The sequence below is a fragment of the Mesoplodon mirus genome (assembly GCF_964341445.2).
Source record: "Mesoplodon mirus genome assembly, chromosome: 6".
In the NCBI taxonomy this organism is placed as follows: Eukaryota; Metazoa; Chordata; class Mammalia; order Artiodactyla; family Ziphiidae; genus Mesoplodon; species Mesoplodon mirus.
The window spans coordinates 122,020,445-122,041,097 of NC_138982.1; the positions used below are offsets into that span (position 1 = coordinate 122,020,445).

The 20,653-nt window shown below is 38.9% G+C and overlaps 1 protein-coding gene across 1 annotated transcript in view; it reads right to left on the minus strand.

The window, feature by feature from the left end:
• The window catches only part of TMPRSS15 (transmembrane serine protease 15), a gene marked incomplete at both ends in the record, with an annotated part of 146,367 nt that overhangs the window by 109,105 nt on the left and 16,609 nt on the right, over positions 1-20,653 (minus strand). The window contains one exon of the mRNA XM_082625270.1: positions 1,030-1,199. Within this exon, the coding sequence (XP_082481396.1) occupies positions 1,030-1,199 (170 nt within the window). The remainder of the gene's footprint in view (positions 1-1,029; positions 1,200-20,653) is intronic.

Genomic DNA, 20,653 nt, shown 5'->3' on the forward strand with positions numbered 1-20,653 from the left:
TTTAAAACTTCAGTTTGTAATGGAGCATTCATCTTCAATTAACATCAAGCAAGAAGAGCAAAGTGTAACAAATAATAGAAGAACACAGGGTAGCAAATTGTAACTAAAGCCTCTTCACATTTCGGGAACTAATGGTGCTCATGGTCAATTTTTAAACTGATTGTAAACCACACCAAAAAATTGTCCAATTCCTGACGTTTAATTTTTCAAGAACAAATTATAGGTTAGAATCGTTCAGATAGTTCCTCACATTCTTTACCAATCTGTATGTACATTTATGTGCTAATCTTTCATGTGTATATTACCCAGTGATAAAATGAAGAAATAAGCCAAAGAAGAAATATGTTTATATCACTTAGAGCCATGTTTGGCATTTAGTAAGTACTACTTACATGTTAAATAATAATAATAATAATAATAGTGATTTAAAAAATTATTAGCACTCAAAACAAATGCCAAAATTTACCAAAAGAAACACAGATATTTTATTGATCAAACATGAAGATCTTATTTGTAGCTGATTTCCCTTATTCACAGAACTACAACTCAAGTACAGTTTTTAATATATCTTTTGTTTCTTTACCAAAAGGTAAATAAAGGCAACAATCAAAATTAAGGGGTGGTGATTACAGAGTTAGAAACTGTTAAAATGGCAAAAATAAAATGACCAATATTATGATAAGACGGTGAAAAAGTGTTCAAATTCATAATAGTTTGTAGTAGCTTAATATGGGATGAAAAATAATGCCAATCTCCTCCCCCAGACATTAACCACAGCATTCTTTCTACACTTGTCAAATGGAATTCTGTTTAATTAATATGCTTAACGTCATAAAGTTGAAATAAAGTTTAGGAAATATTAATATAATTATTTTTTAAGATTTTTGTAGTAAATTATATACATGGCTATTGGGATACCTCATTCTCCAGTAGTTTTTGGTACTTGAGGGGTGTGTGTGTATGTGTGTGAGTACATAGTGAGGGAGGATGGAAAAGAAGGGGGAAGAGGGAGGGAAGGTCATCACTTACCACAAATTTTATTGTCTTCATCAGAGCCATCTGGACAGTTCAATTCTCCATCACAAAATAAATCAATTGCTATACACTTTAGAGCATCAGCACACAGCCTTGAATCAGGTGGGCACTCTACTGAGACATTTCCTTTTAAAAAAAGATTGGATTTATAAGTCTCCCACATAGTAGATTTAATTTCCAACTAATGAGATATGTACAATGTCTGGACGGTTATTATGTATTTTTTGTCATTTGGGTAAGTATATGCTTATTTATAAGCATGTATTTCAATTTCCAAAAGAAATATTTATTTCATTTAATGAATTGATCATTTGTAAAAACTTAGAGTTTTAAATTTTGAAGAAATGATACATATTTCTTCATAGATGTCAAATATGATGTTTATTTTGTTGGTTTTTAACCTCGACAAATCAGTACTACAGTTTGGACATTTAGTCACCAATATTTACACCTCCTAGGATTGTAATGTGTAATGTGGGGCAATTTATTGGAATATGTATCACATCATCTGCAGTATCTAGTAGCCACTTCGTTTACTTATAAACTTATCATTTGAAAATATAGTGGCTGAAGTCAAGGTTTGCATGCTGCAGAGCAAAATTTGTCAAAGAATGCTATTTTATAGTAAAATAAAACGCTTAAAGTTCCCAGTGCATTGAGCATGAGAAACCCAAAGGTTATTTCTTTTCAATATCTCCTTGCTTCTTGGATCAGAGGTTCTTAGGGGGAAAGGTGCAATTATGGCCCTGAAGGGCTCCATGCCATACTCTGGCCATGATCTGATCAATTTGCACCTCTCAACCTGTCCTTTCCTTCCCCTTCTCCTCTTCCACATTTCTAGATATAGAGGTGGACTGAGAAACACATTTTACTTCTAGAAATTGACTTGGAAATTTTAGGTGTAATTCTAAAAATATATTTGTATGCCTACTAGATAAATACATATGTTTTTATTTTTCTAAGCAATGTGAGAATTTGAATATTTTTTGTCTATGATTAGAATAACAATGACAGTTTAAAGTTTTTGGAAAATCTTTAAGCTCAATAACATTTTTTGTTATTGTTCTTAATCTTAAAACCAGCATTGCACTGCCATCTGCTGGGCTTTAAACATATATTTGATTCTGAAATTTCTCCTTATACTCCAAGGAATTAATTGGAGAAAGAAAAATGTTTCTGTCAATAAATCTGCTAAGGTAATACTTAATTAGGAACATTATGGACAGCATTGCTGAGTATATATACAACTAAATTGAACTTTTGTAATTGTCTGTAATTAACGTGGATATAAACTATTGGGAAATTCAAGGATCACCTAACATCTAAAATAGGAAAGGATAAAAACCACAGCCAGGTCCCGGAGGAAGATGGCGGAAGAGTAAGACGCGGAGATCACCTTCCTCCCCACAGATACACCAGAAATTCATCCACACGTGGAACAACTCCTACAGAACACCTACTGGACGCTGACAGAAGACCTCAGACCCCCCAAAAGGCAAGAAACTCCCCACATACCTGGGTAGGGCAAAAGAAAAAAAAGAATAAACAGAGACAATAGGATAGGGACGGGACCTGCACCAGTGGGAGGGAGCCGTGAAGGAGGGAAGGTTTCTACACACTACAAGCCCCTTCGCGGGCGGAGACTGCAGGTGGCGGAGGGGGAAAGCTTCGGAGTAGCGGAGAAGAGCACAGCAACGGGTGTGGAGGGCAAAGCGGAGAGATTCCGGCACAGAGGATCGGTGCCCTTAGGCACTCACCAGCCCGAGAGGCTTGTCTGCTCGGCCGCCGTGGCGGGGGGGGCTGGGAGCTGAGGCTCGGGTATCGGCTTTCAGTCAGAGCGCAGGGAGAGGACTGGGGCTGGCGGCAGGAAGAGAGCCTGAAGGGGTTAGTGCACCACGGCTAGCCCGGAGGGAGTCCGGGGAAAGGGTCTGGAGCTGCTGAAGAGGCAAGAGACTTTTTTCCCTTTTGTTTCCTGGTGCGCGAGGAGAGGGCATTAAGAGGGCTGCTTGGGGAAGCGCTGGAGACAGGCGTGAGCCGCGGGTAAGGCGCGGACCTCGGAGACGGGCGTGGGCCACCGGCGCTGGCGCCGCCGCCGCCGCCGCCGTCGCCGCCGCGGCCCGCCGCCCGCCGCCGCCGCCGCCGCCGCCGCCGCGGGGCCTGTGTGCGAGCGCGGGTCACTGTCCGCCCCGCCTTCCGGGGTGCCTGTGCACCCCGCCACTGCCGGGGTCCCAAGACCCGGGGACGGCTTTCCCGGGAAAGCGCACGGAGCGCCACGGGCCGCTGCAACGTCACGCCAGCCTCTGCCACCGCAGGCCCGCCCCACACTGCGCGCCCCTCCCTCCCCTCTGCCTGAGTGAGCCAGAGCCCCCGCATCAGCGGCTCCTTTAAACCCGTCCTGTCTGAGCGAAGAACGGACGCCCTCCGGCGACCTACGCGCAGAGGCGGGGCCAGGTCCAAGGCTGAGACCCGGGAGCTGTGAGAGCAGAGACACGGAAATCTCTCTGTGCAGCCTCGGAGGCAGCGGATTAAAGCTCCACGGTCCATTTGATGTGCCCTGCGTCTGTGGAGTGCATGAATGAACAGCGAATCATCCCAAATTGAGGAAGTGGACTTTGAGGACAAGATTTAAGACTGTCCCCCCTTTTCCTCTTTATACAACGAATTATTCCAAATTAAGGAGGTGGACTTAGAGAGCAAGATTTCAGACTTCTCGCCCCTTTCCTCTTTTTACAACGAATTATCCCAAATTGAGGAGGTGGACTTGGAGAGCAAGATTTTTGATTTTTCCCCTGCTCTCTTTTTGTGAATGTGTATGTGTAATCTTCTGTGTAAGATTCTCTCTGTATAGCTTTGCTTCCACCATATGTCCCAGGGTTCTATCGGTCCGTTTTTTTTTTTTTTTCTTTTTCTTTTCCAATAATTACTTTCTAATTTTAATAACGCTACTATATTTCATACTTTATTCTATTTTACTTTACCTGTTCTTTCTTTTTTTCCTACCTTCCCTTCCTCCCTCCCTCCCTCCGCTCCTCCTTTCCTTCTTTTTCTTTCCTCCCTCCCTCCCACCCTTCTTCTTTCCACTTTCTTTTTCTTTCCTTCCTCCCTCCCTCCCTCCTGTCTTTCTTTCTTTCTTTCCTTCCTCCCTCCCTCCCTGCCTTCTTCCATTCACTCTTCCTTTTGCTTTTATTCCTCCCTCCCCCCCTTTCTTTCCTTCTCTCTTTCCATCCTTCCTCCCTCCCTCCCTCCTTCCTTTCTTTCTTTCTTCCTTCCTTCCTTTCTCCCCTTCTTCCTTTCTTTCCCTCTCTCTTTCTTTCTTCTACTAATTCTTTCCTTCTGCTTTTTCTCCCTGTTATTCTGAGCCGGGTGGATGAAAGGCTCTTGGTGCTGCAGCCAGGAGTCAGTGCTGTGCCTCTGAAGTGGGAGAGCCAATTTCAGGACACGGGTCCACAAGAGACCTCCCAGCTCCACATAATATCAAGCAGCGAAAATCTCCCAGAGATCTCCATCTCAACACCAGCACCCAACTTCAGTCAACGACCAGCAAGCTACAGTGCTGGTCACCCTATGCCAAGCAACTAGCAAGGCAGGAACACAACCCCACCCATTAGCAGAGAGGCTACCTAAAAACATAATAAGGCCACAGGCACCCCAAAACACACCACCAGACGTGGACCTGTCCACCAGAAAGACAAGATCGAGCCTCAACCACCAGAACACAGGCATTAGTCCTCCCCACCAGGAAGCCTACACAACCTACTGAAACAACCTTAGCCACTGGGGTCAGACACCAAAAACAACGGGAACTACGAATCTGCAGCCTGCAAAAAGGAGACCCCAAACACAGTAACATAAGCAAAATGAGAAGACAGAAAAACACACAGCAGGTGAAGGAGCAAGATAAAAACCTACCAGACCTAACAAATGAAGAGGTAATAGGCAGTCTACCTGAAAAAGAATTCAGAATAATGATAGTAAAGCTGATCCAAGATTCTATTTCCAAGATCCATAATCTTGGAAATAGAATAGACAAAATGCAAGAAACAGTTAACAAGGACCTAGAAGAACTAAAGATGAATCAAGCATCGATTAAAAACACAATAAATGAAATGAAAAATACTCTAGATGGGATCAATAGCAGAATAACTGAGGCAGAAGAACGGATAAGTGAGGTGGAAGATAAAATAGTGGAAATAACTGATGCAGAGCAAAATAAAGAAAAAAGAATGAAAAGAACAGAGGACAGTCTCAGAGACCTCTGGGACAACATTAAACGCACCAACATTCGAATTAAAGGGGTTCCAGAAGAAGAAAAGAAAAAGAAAGGGACTGAGAAAATATTTGAAGAGATTATAGTTGAAAACTTCACCAATATGGGAAACGAAATAGTTAATCAAGTCCAGGAGGCACAGAGAGTCCCATACAGAATAAATCCAAGGAGAAATACGCCAAGACACATATTAATCAAACTGTCAAAAATTAAACACAAAGAAATCATATTAAAAGCAGCAAGGGAAAAACAACAAATAACACACAAGGGAATCCCCGTCAGGTTAACAGCTGATCTCTCAGCAGAAACTCTACAAGCCAGAAGGGAGTGGCAGGACATAATTAAAGTGATGAAGGAGAGAAACCTGCAACCAAGATTACTCTACCCAGCAAGGATCTCATTCAGATTTGATGGAGAAATTAAAACCTTTACAGAAAAGCAAAAGCTGAGAGAGTTCAGCACCACCAAACCAGCTTTACAACAAATGCTAAAGGAACTTCTCTAGGCAAGAAGCACAACAGAAGGAATATACCTACAATAACGAACCCAAAGCAATTAAGGAAATGGGAATAGGAACATACATATCAATAATTACCTTAAATGTAAATGGACTAAATGCTCCCAACAAAAGACACAGAGTGGCTGAATGGATACAAAAACAAGACCCATATATATGCTGTCTACAAGAGACCCACTTCAGACCTAGAGACACATACAGATTGAAAGTAAGGGGATGGAAAAAGATATTCCATGCAAATGGAAATCAAAAGAAAGCAGGAGTAGCAATTCTTATATCAGACAAAATAGACTTTAAAATAAAGACTATTAGAAGAGACAAAGAAGGACACTACATAATGATAAAGGGATCGATCCAAGAAGAAGATATAACAATTGTAAATATTTATGCACCCAACATAGGAGCACCTCAATACATAAGGCAAATACTAACAGCCATAAAAGGGGAAATCAACAATAACACAATCATAGTAGGGGACTTTAACACCGACTTTCACCAATGGACAGATCATCCAAAATGAAAATAAATAAGGAAACACAAGCTTTAAATGATACATTAAACAAGATGGACTTAGTTGATATTTATAGGACATTCCATCCAAAAACAACAGAATACACATTTTTCTCAAGTGCTCATGGAACATTCTCCAGCATATATCATATCTTGGGTCACAAATCAAGCCTTGGTAAATTTAAGAAAATTGAAATTGTATCAAGTATCTTTTCCGACCACAATGCTATGAGACTAGACATCAATTACAGGAAAAGATCTGTAAAAAATACAAACACATGGAGGCTAAACAATACACTACTCAATAACGAAGTGATAACTGAAGAAATCAAAGAGGAAATTTAAAAATACCTAGAAACAAATGACAATGGAGACACGACAACCCAAAACCTATGGGATGCAGCAAAAGCAGTTCTAAGGGGGAAGTTTATAGCAATACAATCTCACCTTAAGAAACAGGAAACATTTCGAGTAAACAACCTGACCCTGCACCTAAAGCAATTAGATAGAGAAGAACAGAAAACCCCCAAAGCTAGCAGAAGGAAAGAAATCATAAAGATCAGATCAGAAATAAATGAAAAAGAAATGAAGGAAATGATAGCAAAGATCAACCAAACCAAAAGCTGGTTCTTTGAGAAGATAAACAAAATTGACAAACCATTAGCCAGACTCATCAAGAAAAGAAGGGAGAAGACTCAAATCACTAGAATTAGAAATGAAAAAGGAGAAGTAACAACTGACACTGCAGGAATACAAAAGATCATGAGAGATTACTATAAGCAACTCTATGCCAATAAAATGGACAACCTGGAAGAAATGGACAAATTCTTAGAAATGCACAACCTGCCAAGACTAACTCAGGAAGAAATAGAAAATATGAATAGACCAATCACAAGCACTGAAATTGAAACTGAGATTAAAAATCTTCCATCAAACAAAAGCCCAGGACCCGATGGCTTCACAGGCGAATTCTATCAAACATTTAGAGAAGAGCTAACACCCATCCTTCTCAAACTCTTCCAAACAATATCAGAGGAACGAACACTCCCAAACTCATTCTACGAGGCCACCATCACCTTGATACCAAAACCAGGCAAGGATGTCACAAAGAAAGAAAACTACAGGCCAATATCACTGATGAACATAGATGCAAAAATCCTCAACAAAATACTAGCAAACAGAATCCAACAGCACATTAAAAGGATCATACACCATGATCAAGTGGGGTTTATTCCAGGAATGCAAGGATTCTTCAATATACGCAAATCAATCAATGTGATACACCATATTAACAAGTTGAAGGAGAAAAACCATATGATCATCTCAATAGATGCAGAGAAAGCTTTCGACAAAATTCAACACCCATTTATGATAAAAACCCTGCAGAAAGTAGGCATAAGAGGGATCTTTCCTCAACATAATAAAGGCCATATATGACAAACCCACAGCCAACATTGTCCTCAATGGTGAAAAACTGAAACCATTTCCACTAAGATCAGGAACAAGACAAGGTTGCCCACTCTCACCACTCTTATTCAACATAGTTTTGGAAGTTGTAGCCACAGCAATCAGAGAAGAAAAGGAAATAAAAGGAATCCAAATTGGAAAAGAAGAAGTAAAGCGGTCACTGTTTGCAGATGACATGATACTATACATAGAGAATCCTAAAGATGCTACCAGAAAACTACTAGAGCTAATCAATGAATTTGGTAAAGTTGCAGGATACAAAATTAATGTACAGAAATCTCTGGCATTCCTGTACACTAATGATGAAAAATCTGAAAATGAAATCAAGAAAACACTCCCATTTACCATTGCAACAAAAAGAATAAAATATCTAGGAATAAACCTACCTAAGGAGACAAAAGACCTGTATGCAGAAAATTATAAGATACTGATGAAAGAAATTAAAGACGATACAAATAGATGGAGAGATATACCATGTTCCTGGATTGGAAGAATCAATATTGTGAAAATGACTCTACTACACAAAGCAATCTACAGATTCAATGCAATCCCTATCAAACTACCACTGGCGTTTTTCACAGAACTAGAACAAAAAATTTCAAAATTTGTTTGGAGAAACAAAAGACCCCGAATAGCCAAAGCAATCTTGAGAACGAAAAACGGAGCTGGAGGAATCAGGCTCCCTGACTTCAGACTATACTACAAAGCTACAGTAATTAAGACAGTGTGGTACTGGCATAAAAACAGAAAGATAGATCAGTGGATCAGGATAGAAAGCCCAGAGATAAACCCACGCACATATGGCCAACATCTTTGATAAAGGAGGCAGGAATGTACAGTGGAGAAAGGACAGCCTCTTTAATAAGTGGTGCTGGGAAAACTGGACAGGGACATGTAAAAGTTTGAGATTAGATCATTCCCTAACACCATACACAAAAATAAGCTCAAAATGGATTAAAGACTTAAGTGTAAGGCCAGAAACTATCAAACTCTTAGAGGAAAACATAGGCAGAACACTCTATGACATCAATCACAGCAAGATCCTTTTGGACCCACCTCCTAGAGAAATGGAAATAAAAACACAGATAAACAAATGGGACCTAATGAAACTTCAAAGCTTTTGCACAGCAAAGGAAACCATAAACAAGACCAAAAGACAACCCTCAGAATGGGAGAAAATATTTGCAAATGAAGCAACTGACAAAGGATTAATCTCCAAAATTTATAAACAGCTCATGCAGCTCAATAGCAAAAAAACAAACAACCCAATCCAAAAATGGGCAGAACACTTAAATAGGCATTTCTCCAAAGAAGATATACAGACTGCCAACAAACACGTGAAAGAATGCTCAACATCATTAATCATTAGAGAAATGCAAATCAAAACTACAGTGAGATATCATCTCACACCAGTCAGAATGGCCATCATCAAGAAATCTAGAAAAATAAATGCTGGAGAGGGTGTGGAGAAAAGGGAACACTCTTGCACTGCTGGTGGGAATGTGAATTGGTACAGCCACTATGGAGAACGGTATGGAGGTTCCTTATAAAACTACAAATAGAACTACCATATGACCCAGCAATCCCACTACTGGGCATATACCCTGAGAAAACCATAATTCAAAAAGAGACATGTACCAAAATGTTCATAGCAGCCCTATTTACAATAGCCCGGAGCTGGAAACAACCTAAGTGTCCATCATCGGATGAATGGATAAAGAAGATGTGGCACATATATACAATGGAATATTACTCAGCCATAAAAAGAAATGAAATTGAGCTATTTGTAATGAGGTGGATAGACCTAGAGTCTGTCATACAGAGTGATGTAATTCAGAAAGAGAAAGACAAATACTGTATGCTGACACATATATATGGAATTTAAGAAAAAGAAATGTCATGAAGAACATAGGGTTAAGACAGGAATAAAGACACAGACCTACTAGAGAATGGACTTGAGGATATGGGGAGGGGGAAGGGTAAGCTGTGACAAAGCGAAAGAGCGGCATGGACATATGTACACTACCAAACGTAGGGTAGATAGATAGTGGGAAGCAGCTGCAGAGCACAGGGAGATCAGCTCGGTGCTTTGTGACTGCCTGGAGGGGTGGGATGGGGAGGGTGGGAGGGAGGGAGATGAATGAGGGAAGGGATGTGGGAACAGATGTATATGTATGACTGATTCACTTTGTTATAAAGCAGAAACTAATAAAAAAAAAAAAGAAAGAAAACCGAAAACAAAAAAAAAACCACAGCCAGTCCCAAATGACAAAATACTCCCACTTAAGAGAATAAAAAATGATAAAAATGGTATTGAATAAACACATATGCATATTATGAGATATATATGAGATACTCATCAAGAGAGTCCTTAATTGTTGAGTCCCTAATCCATGAAAGGCATAGTGTTGATAGTATTCCATAAATGCTTGATAAATAAATAAATGAGAAAAAGGGCATTATTCTAGAAATTCTATGTCTTATTTTAACAGTAGTTAATAGAATTCTAAGTGTTCAGCATCTATAAAAATAGATTTGGGGATATAACTAGGAAAATTATAATTTTGTCTGATCTAATGCTTCTCATGGGAACTTCAATTCCTGATGTTTCATATTTTGTCTGTTGCTCATTGAACATTATAGAGTGAATTTCAAAACTACACTGGCAAGTGACATGCCTTGGGATCTTTTGATCTCATTAATGATCACTCATTCACTCTACAAGTATTTATTTCTATTTATTTGTGTCATGGATTTTTAAGGGATAGAGATAAAAGGATGAGTAAGACAGAGACTATTCTCATGGAGCTTGGAGTTTAGTTGGAGACTGGTTCATTAACTAATAAATTTTTTAAATGATGCAGAAAAAAGTGATATGGGAACATCAAAGACTGGGCTAAACCATGGATTATTTTCCTTCTGAGGCAGGGATTGAAAGCATCTTCACATAAACTAAATTTTGAAGGCTGCTTAGAAATGCACAAGAAAGAGAGGTATGTGAAATGTATACATAGTGATATGACAAGAGCATATTAATATATGCAGAACAGAGGACTGTATCTAGATGTTGGGATGTTAATTGAAGCCATGGCAGGAAGGGAGTTTAGTGCCAAATTCTGGGGGACTTTTAAAAAATCTTTTAACATATTAAAATATTTTTCTATAAGCATTGGAATTGAAAGTGTTTACATATATATGTGATATGACCAGTCCATATTTCATAAAGACAATTCCAGGGCCAAGTGGAGAATCTCTTCAGAGACCAATTGAGAAACTGTTTCAATGGTCAAGGTGAAAGTTGATGAGGGTTGGAACTCAACTCTTGCACTCACAGAAGAGATGGGGCACATTCCAATTGCTATTTTATAAGTAGAATTGATGAGCTTTAGTAACCAGATGTGCCCCTGACCAGAGAGCAGTGGCTAAGGGGATGCTAAGGATGGTACGTACACTTTTGGAGTGGTCAGTTGAATTACCAACGGTCATTAGTCAAGTTAGTGATTATAAGAGAAACAGCTGGTGGGATTAGAAAATGACTCTAGTTTGAAATATTTTGATTTGAAGGTGGAAATATTATATTATGTGAAGACTGTACTCTGTATATCTCCAGATTCCAGTGTATAAACACTCTTCAGCTGTCTTGGTCCATGAATAAAGAGAAGTTCCTCATATCAAAACCAATATGGGGGGGAGACCTTCAATATAGCGGAGGAGTAGGACGTGGAGATCACCTTCCTCCCCACAAACACATCAGAAATACAAGTACATGTGGAACAGCTCCTACAGAACACCTACTGAACGCTGGCAGAAGACCTCAGACCTCCCAAAAGGGAAGAAACTCCCCACGTACCTGGGTAGGGCAAAAGAAACAAGAATAAATAGAGACAAAGACTAGGGAAGGGACCTGCACCTCTGGGAGGGAGCTGTGAAGGAAGAAAGGTTTCCACACACTAAGAAGCCCCTTTACTGGCAAAGATGGTGGGTGGGTAGGGGGGAAGCACCAGAGCCACGGAGGACAGCGCAGCAACAGGGGTGCAAAGGGCAAAGCGGAGAGATTCCCGCACAGAGGATCGTTGCCGACCAGCACTCACCAGCCCGAGAGGCTTGTCTGCTCACCCGCCGGGGCGGGCGGGGCTGGGAACTGAGAGTCGGGCTTCGGTCGGAGCACAGGGAGAGGACTGGGGTTGGCGGAGTGAACACAGCCTGAAGGGGTTAGTGCACCACGGCTGGCCGGGAGGGAGTCCGGGAAAAAGTCTGGAGCTGCCGAAGAGGCAAGAGACTTTTTCTTGCCTCTTTGTTTCCTGGTGCACGAGAAGAGGGGATTCAGAGCGCCGCTTAAAGGAGCTCCAGAGACGGGCGCGAGCCGCAGCCATCAGTGTGGACCCCAGAGACGGGCATGAGATGCTAAGGCTGCTGCTCCAGCCACCAAGAAGCCTGTGTGCAAGCACAGGTCACTATCCACACCTCCCCTACCGGGAGCCTGTGCAGCCTGCCACTGCCAGGGTCCCGTGATCCAGGGACAACTTTCCCAGGAGAACACATGGCGCGCCTCAGGCTGTTGCAACATCATGCCACCCTCCGCCGCAGGCTCGCCCTGCATCCGTACCCCTCCCTCCCCCAAGCCTGAGTGAGCCAGAGTCCCCGAATCAGCTGCTCCTTTAACCCCGTCCTGTCTGGGCAAAGAACAGACACCCTAAGGCAACCTACAGGCAGAGGTGGAGCCAAATCCAAAGCTGAACCCCAGGAGCTGTGTGAACAAAGAAGAGAAAGGGAAATTTCTCCCAGCAACCTCAGGAGCAGCGGATTAAATCTCCACAATCAACTTGATGTACGCTGCATCTCTGGAATACCTGAATAGACAACGAATCATGCCAAAATTAAGGCAGTGGACTTTGGGAGCAACTGTAGACCTGGGGTTTGCTTTCTGCATCTAATTTGTTTCTGGTTTTATGTTTATCTTAGTTTAGTATTTAGAGTTTATTATCATTGGTAGATTTGTTTATTGATTTGGTAGCTCTCTTCCTTTATATATATATATATATATATATATATATATATATATATATATATATATATATATATTTCTTTTTTCTCGTTTTGTGAGTGTGCATCTGTATGCTTCTTTGGGTGATTTTGTCTGTATAGCTTTGCTTGAACCTTTATCCTAGGGCTCTGTCTGTCCACATATTGTTTTTCTTTTAGTTTTTAACACTTGATATCATTAGTGAATTTGTTTTTTGGTTTGATTGCTCTCTTCTTTATTTCTTTCCTTTATTTTTATTACTTTTTAATTTTTTAATTTTTAATATTTTTTATTTTAATAACTTTATTTTATTTTTTTCTTTCATTTTTTCTTTTTTTTCTCCCTTTTCTTCTGAGCCGTGTAGCTGACAGGGTCTTGGTGCTCTGGACGGGTGTCAGGCCAGTGCCTCTGAGGTGGGAGAGCCAAGTTCAGGGCACTGGTCCACCAGAGACCTCCTGATTCCACATAAAATAAAATGCTGAAAGCTCTTCCAGAGATCTCCTGGTCAATGCTAAGACCCAGCTCCACTCAACGACCAGAAAGCTACAGTGCTGGACACCCTATGCCAAACAACTAGCAAGACAAGAACACAACCACACCCATTAGCAGAGAGGCTGCCTAAAATCATAATAAGGTCACAGACACCACAAAACACACCACCTGACATGGTCCTACCCACCAGAAAGACAAGATCCAGTCTCATCCACCAGAACACAGGCACCAGTCCCCTCCACCAGTAAAGCTACCCAACCCATTGAATCAACCTTAGCTACTGGGGGCAGACACCAAAAACAACAGGAACTATGAACCTGCAGCTTACTAAAAGGAGACCCTAAACACAGTAAGTTAAGTAAAATGAGAAGACAGGAAAACACACAGAAAATGAAGGGGCAAGGTGAAAACCCACCAGGCCAAACAAATGAAGAGGAAATAGGCAGTTTATCTGAAAAAGAATCCAGAGTAATGATAGTAAAGGTAATCCAAAATCTTGGAAATAGAATGGAGAAAATATAAGAAATGTTTAACCAGGACCTAGAAGAATTAAAGAGCAAACAAACATGATGAACAACACAATAAATGAAATTTAAAATTCTCTAGGAGGGATCAATAGCAGAATAACTGAGGCACAAAAACGGATAAGTGACCTGAAAGATAAAATAGTGGAACTAACTACAGCAGAACAGAATAAAGAAAAAAGAATAAAAAGAATTGAGGACAGTCTTAGAGACGTCTGGAACAATATTAAATGCACCAACATTCAAATTATACGGGTCCCAGAAGAGGAAGAAAAAAAGAAAGGGACTGATAAAATATTTGAAGAGATTATAGTTGAAAACTTCCTTAGTTTGGGAAAGGATATAGTCAATCAAGTCCAGGAAGCGCAGAGAGTCCTTTACAGGATAAACCCAAGGGGAAACATGCCAAGACACATATTAATCAAACTACGAAAAAGAAAATACAAAAAAAAAATATTAAAAGCAGCAAGGGAAAGGCAAGAAATAACATATAAGGGAATCCCCATAAGGTTAACAGCTGAACTTTCAGGAGAAACTCTGCAAGGCAGAAGGGAGTGGCAAGACATATTTAAAGTAGTGAAAGAGAAAAACCTACAACCAAGATTACTCTACCCAGCAAGGAGCTCATTCAAATCTGATGGAAAAATTAAAACCTTTACAGACAAGCAAAAGCTAAGAGAATTCAGCACCACCAAACCAGCTTTACAACAAATGTTAAAGGAACTTCTCTAGGCAGGAAACACAAGAGAAGGAAAAGACCTACAATAACAAACGCAAAACAATTAAGAATATAGTAACAGGAACATACATATCGATAACTACCTTACATGTAAATGGACTAAATGCTCCAACCAAAAGACATAGACTGCCTGAATGGATACAAAAACAAGACCTGTATATATGCTGTCTACAAGACCCCCATTTCAGACCTAGGAACACATACAGACTGAAAGTGAGTGGATGGAAAAAGATATTCCATGCAAATGGAAATCAAAAAAAAAAAAAGCTGGGATAACAATTCTCATATCAGACAAAATAGACTTTAAAATAAAGACTATTACAAGAGACCAAGAAAGAAACTACGTAATGATCAAGGGATCAATCCAAGAAGAAACTATAACAATTATAAATATTTATTCACTCAACATAGGAGCACCTCTATACATACGGAAAATGCTAACAGCCATAAAAGGGGAAATCAACAGTAACACAATAATTATAGGGGACATTAACACCCCACTTTCACAAATGGACAGATCATCCAAAATGAAAATAAATAAGGAAACACAAGCTTTAAATGATATATTAAACAAGGTGGACTTAATTCATATTTATAGGACATTCCATCCAAAAATAACATTATACACTTTCTTCTCAAGTGCTCATGGAGCATTCTCCAGGATAGATCATATCTTGGGTGACAAATCACGCTTTGGTAGATTTAAGAAATTTGAAATCGTATCAAGTATCTTTTCCAACCACAACACTATGAGACAAGATATCAATTACAGGAAAACGTGTAAAAAATATTAACACAAGGAGGCTAAACAATACATTACTTAATGACCAAGAGATCACTGAAGAAATCAAAGAGGAAATCAAAGAATACCTAGAAACAAATGACAATGAAAACACGAGGACCCAAAACCTATGGAATGCAGCAAAACAGATCTAAGAGGGAAGTTTATAGCAATACAATCCTACCTCAAGAAACAAGAAACATCTCAAAGAAACAACCTAAACTTACACTAAAATAAATTAGAGAAGGAACAAAAAAACCCCCCCAAAGTTAGCAGAAGGAAAGAAATCATAAAGATCAGATCAGAAATAAATGAAAAACAAAGAAAACAGTATCAAAGATCAGTACAACTGAAAGCTGGTTCTTTGAGAAGATAAACAAAATTGATAAAACTTTAGCCAGACTCATCAAGAAAGAAAGGGAGAAGACTCAAATCAATAGAATTAGAAATGAAAAAGGAGAAGTAACAACTGACACTGCAGAAATACAAAGGATCATGAGAGATTACTACAAGGAATATATGCCAATAAAATGGACAACCTGGAAGAAATGGACAAATTCTTAGAAAAGCACAACTTCTGAGACTGAATCAGGAAGAAATAGAATATATAAACAAACCAATCACAAGCACTGAAATTGAGACTGTGATTAAATATCTTCCAACAAACAAAAGCCCAGGACCAGATGGCTTCACAGGCGAATTCTATCAAGCATTTAGAGAAGAGCTCACACCTATCCTTCTCAAACTCTTCCAAAATATAGCAGAGGGAGGAACACTCCCAAACTCATTCTACAAGGCCACCATCAACCTGATACCAAAACCAGATAAAAATGTCAAAAAGAAAGAAAACTACAGGCCAATATCACTGATGAACATAGATGCAAAAATCGTCAACAAAATACTAGCAAACAGACTCCAACAGCATATTAAAAGGATCATACACCATGATCATGTGGGGTTTATCCCAGGAATGCAAGGATTCTTCATTACATGCAAATCAATAAATGTGATAAACAAGATTAATAAACTAAAGTAGAAAAACCATATGATCATCTCTACAGATGCAGAAAAAGCTTTCAACAAAATTCAACACCCATTTATGATAGAAACTCTCCAGAAAGTAGGCATAGAGGGAACTTACCTCAACATAATAAAGGCCATATATAACAAACCCACAGCCAACATCATTTTCAATGGTGAAAAACTGAAAGCATTTCCTCTAAGATCAGGAACAAGACAAGGTTGCCACTCTCACCAATATTATTCAACATAGTTTTGGAAGTTTTAGCCACAGAAATCAGAGAAGAAAAAGAAATAAAAGGAATCCAAATCAGAAAAGAAGAAGTAAAACTGTCACTGTTTGCAGATGACATGATACTATACATAGAGAATCCTAAAGATGCTACCAGAAAACTACGAGAGATAATCAATGAATTTGGTAAAGTAGCAGGATACAAAATGAATGCACAGAAATCTCTTGCATTCCTATACACTAATGATGAAAATTCTGAAAGAGAAATTAAGGAAGCACTCCCATTTACCATTGCAACCAAAAGAATAAAATACCTAGAAATAAACCTACCTAAAGAGACAAAAGACCTGTATGCAGAAAAATACAAGACACTGATGAAAGAAATTAAAGATGATACAAATAGATGGAGAGATATACCATGCTCCTGGATTGGAAGAATCAATATTGTGAAAATGACTCTACTACCCAAAGCAATCTACAGATTCAATGCAATCACTATCAAACTACCAATGCCATTTTCCACCAAACTAGAACAAAAAAATTCACAATGTGTATGGAGACACAAAAGACCATGAATAGCCAAAGCAATCTTGAGAAAGGAAACCCAAGCTTGAGGTAGCAGGCTCCTAGACTTCAGACAATACTACAAAGCTACAGTAATCAAGACAATATGGTACTGGCACAAAAACAGAAGTATAGATCAATGGAACAGGATAGAAAGCCCAGAGATAAACCCATGCACATATGGTCAACTTACTTTTGATAAATGAGGCAAGAATATACAAGGGAGAAACGACAGCCTCTTCAATAAGTGATGCTGGGAAAACTGGACAGCTCCATGTAAAAGAATGAAATTAGACCACTCCCTAACACTGTACACAAAAATAAACTCAAAATGGATTGAAGATCCAAATATAAGGCCAGACAGTATAAAACTCTTTGAGGAAATCATAGGCAGAACGTTCTATGGCATAAATCACAGCAAGAACCTTTTTGACCCACCTCCTAGACAAATGGAAATAAAATAAAAAATAAACAATTGGGACCTAATGAAACTAAAAAGCTTTTGCACAGCAAAGGAAACCATAAACAAGATGAAAAGACAACCCTCAGAATGCGAGAAAATATTTGCAATTGAAACAACTGACAAAGGATTAATCTCCAAAATTTACAAGCAGCCTATGCAGCTCAATATCCAAAAAACAAACAATCCAGTCCGAAAATGGGCAGAAAACCTAAATAGACATTTCTCCAAAGAAGATATATAGATTGCCAGCAAACACATGAAAGGATGCTCAACATCACTAATCATTAGAGAAATGCCAATTAAAACTACAATGAGGTATCAGCTCACAGCAATCAGAATGGCCATCATCAAAAAATCTACAAACAATAAATTCTGGAGAGGGTGTGGTGAAAAGGGGACCCTCTTGCACTGTTGGTGGGAATGTAAATTGATACAGCCACTGTGGAGAACAGCATGGAGGTTCCTTAAAAAACTAAAAATAGAACTGTCATACAACTCAGCAATCCCACTCTTGGGCATATACCCTGAGAAAACCATAGTTAAAAAATAGTCAAGTACCACAATGTTCATTGCAGCTCTATTTACAATAGCCAGGACATGGAAGCAACCTGAATGTCCATCGACAGATGAATGGATAAAGAAGATGTGGCACATATATACAATGGAATATTACTCAGCCATAAAAAGAAATGAAATTGAGTTCTTTGTAGTGAGGTGGATGGACTAAGAGCCTGTCATACAGAATGAAGAAAGTCAGAAAGAGAAAAACAAATATTGTATGCTAACGCATGTATATGGAATCTAAAAAATATAATAATAATGGTTCTGAAGAACCTAGGGGCAGGAGAGGAATAAAGATGCGGACATAGAGAATGGACTTGAGGACTAGGGGAGAGCGACGGGTAAGCTGGGATGAAGTGAGAGTGTGGCATGGATATATATACATTATCAAATGTAAAATAGATAGCTAGTGGGAAGCAGCCTCATAGCACAGGGGGGATCAGCTTGGTGCTTTTTCCCCATCTAGAGGGGTGGGATAGAGAGGGTGGAAGGGAGGGAGATGCAAGAGGGAAGAGGTATGGGGATATATGTATACATATAGCTGATTCACTTTGTTATACAGTAGAAACTAACACAACATTTTAAGGTAATTATACTCCAATAAAGATGTTAAAAAATAAAAACCAATATGGAAAATATGAATATAGTTTTGTTATATAAAGAAGTGTGTTTTGGAATTTTATCAGATTTTATTTTTACCTAGTCTGCTGTCTACGTCTCATCTCCTTATGTACACATATATGATTTCAATTCCCAAGAAAACCATTGGTTAACACATTAACTATTACAGAAATTAGCCAGATGCCAGTTTTTTTAAAATGACCTTCCATTCTTAAAACTAGAGTCCTTTGATTTGTGTACTACTTAGCTTGCCATTTCATTCCTTAATTTTTGCTCTAGTATTTCTTGTTTTCTAGGAAATCTGTAGTGTACTTCTCAAGAGGGAATTGTTAGCAAAGGAGTTAAGAAGTTCTATTTAAGGAAATGTGCACAAAGATAATAAGAATTGGTTCTACTTATTAAAAGCTGTTCAAATTGTCTGAATATTAGTTGCTGTTTTCTTGAGTGGGAAAAGGATTGGCATATTGTTATATCTATATGATATTTTATCTTCTGGATATTAATTTTTTGGCAAACTATGAAAACCCACCAGTAAATTAGTATTATTTGGAATTCTGCAAATGGAAGGTTTTAAGTAACTGTTTATATTTGTATTATGAAGGAGTCAGTACACACTGAAATGTGATTACTTCAGAGTGATTCACAGTCATATCAATGTCCAGTGATTTGGGGTGAGGAATCTCTTGTGCCTACTTTGTGCAGACTCTGTGCTAAGCATTGTGGAGGATAAAAAGACTGAAATCCATTATTTGTTTTCTTCCAAACCAGTTATAAGAAGTATTACACACAAGACAGTAATTTGAATATCACATTTTGGAAATCTTTGATTTTTATTTTGTCTGTTACTTAAATAGGGGTAATAACACTTGGTGGCCAAAGATGAGACAAATTAAACCCAACTCCTGGTAATTGTCTCCTTTAATAGCTTACTTAGTAATGGGATCAGAACCTGAATCCATGAATGCCTGCCTTGAGAGACCAAGTTCATTTCACTGTACTGTATTAGAAAAAGAGATATCACCTTACAGAAATTCTCATCTACTTTAAAAGAACAAATTTAATCTATTTAGCAAGACTATGACTGGTCAATTCAAATGAAATTATAGTGGAAAGATACTTTAATTCTGTTATCATGTGCATAGGAATGTCTTAAATTAGAGGAGAGTGCTTAGCAATATATGCATATTTTTTTCTCAAATGCAGAGAAAAAAATACTTAAAGTCAAAATACATTTGGTGTTGGTTACAGTGCCTGTGTCTTCGTCCTGGGGCAATTAATTCATTTGAGGAGTATAATTCTGCCTTACCTTCTCTTGACCCAACTTTATGTTCTTCACCTAATCAGCCAGTTCCTTTTCTTCAGTCCCCAAACCCCTCCACATAGTGGAATTGTGGCAAATTGCATTTTGTTGGAGATTGAGAAAGCCCATGATAGTGAAACTTTTGTTTTTTCGCAGTCATTGCCTACATAGGAAGCAACAGAAGACTAGAACAAGCCGTATTCTAGAAACCCTTCAAGCATATGAACAATTGCCCAAAAGGGCCCCTCTCAGGCACACTGTAGCAGCCAGAAATCAAATTGGTATAATGCAACCTTGGTTCCCATCTCTTCCTTTACTCTTCCAAATGGGTTAGTAGAACTTTACAGTAATTGGCAACAAAGACAGTTGAGCAATAGAACATAATCCTCATGGACTTTGTACCAGCTATCATATAAAAATTATCTGTGGCAGAATTTATAATATTACTAACACTCAGGTATATGATGCATGCATTTGCTGATTTTTCTCACACTCTGTCTTCCAGGCATATAAAAAATGAGAATAAAGTTAACATCC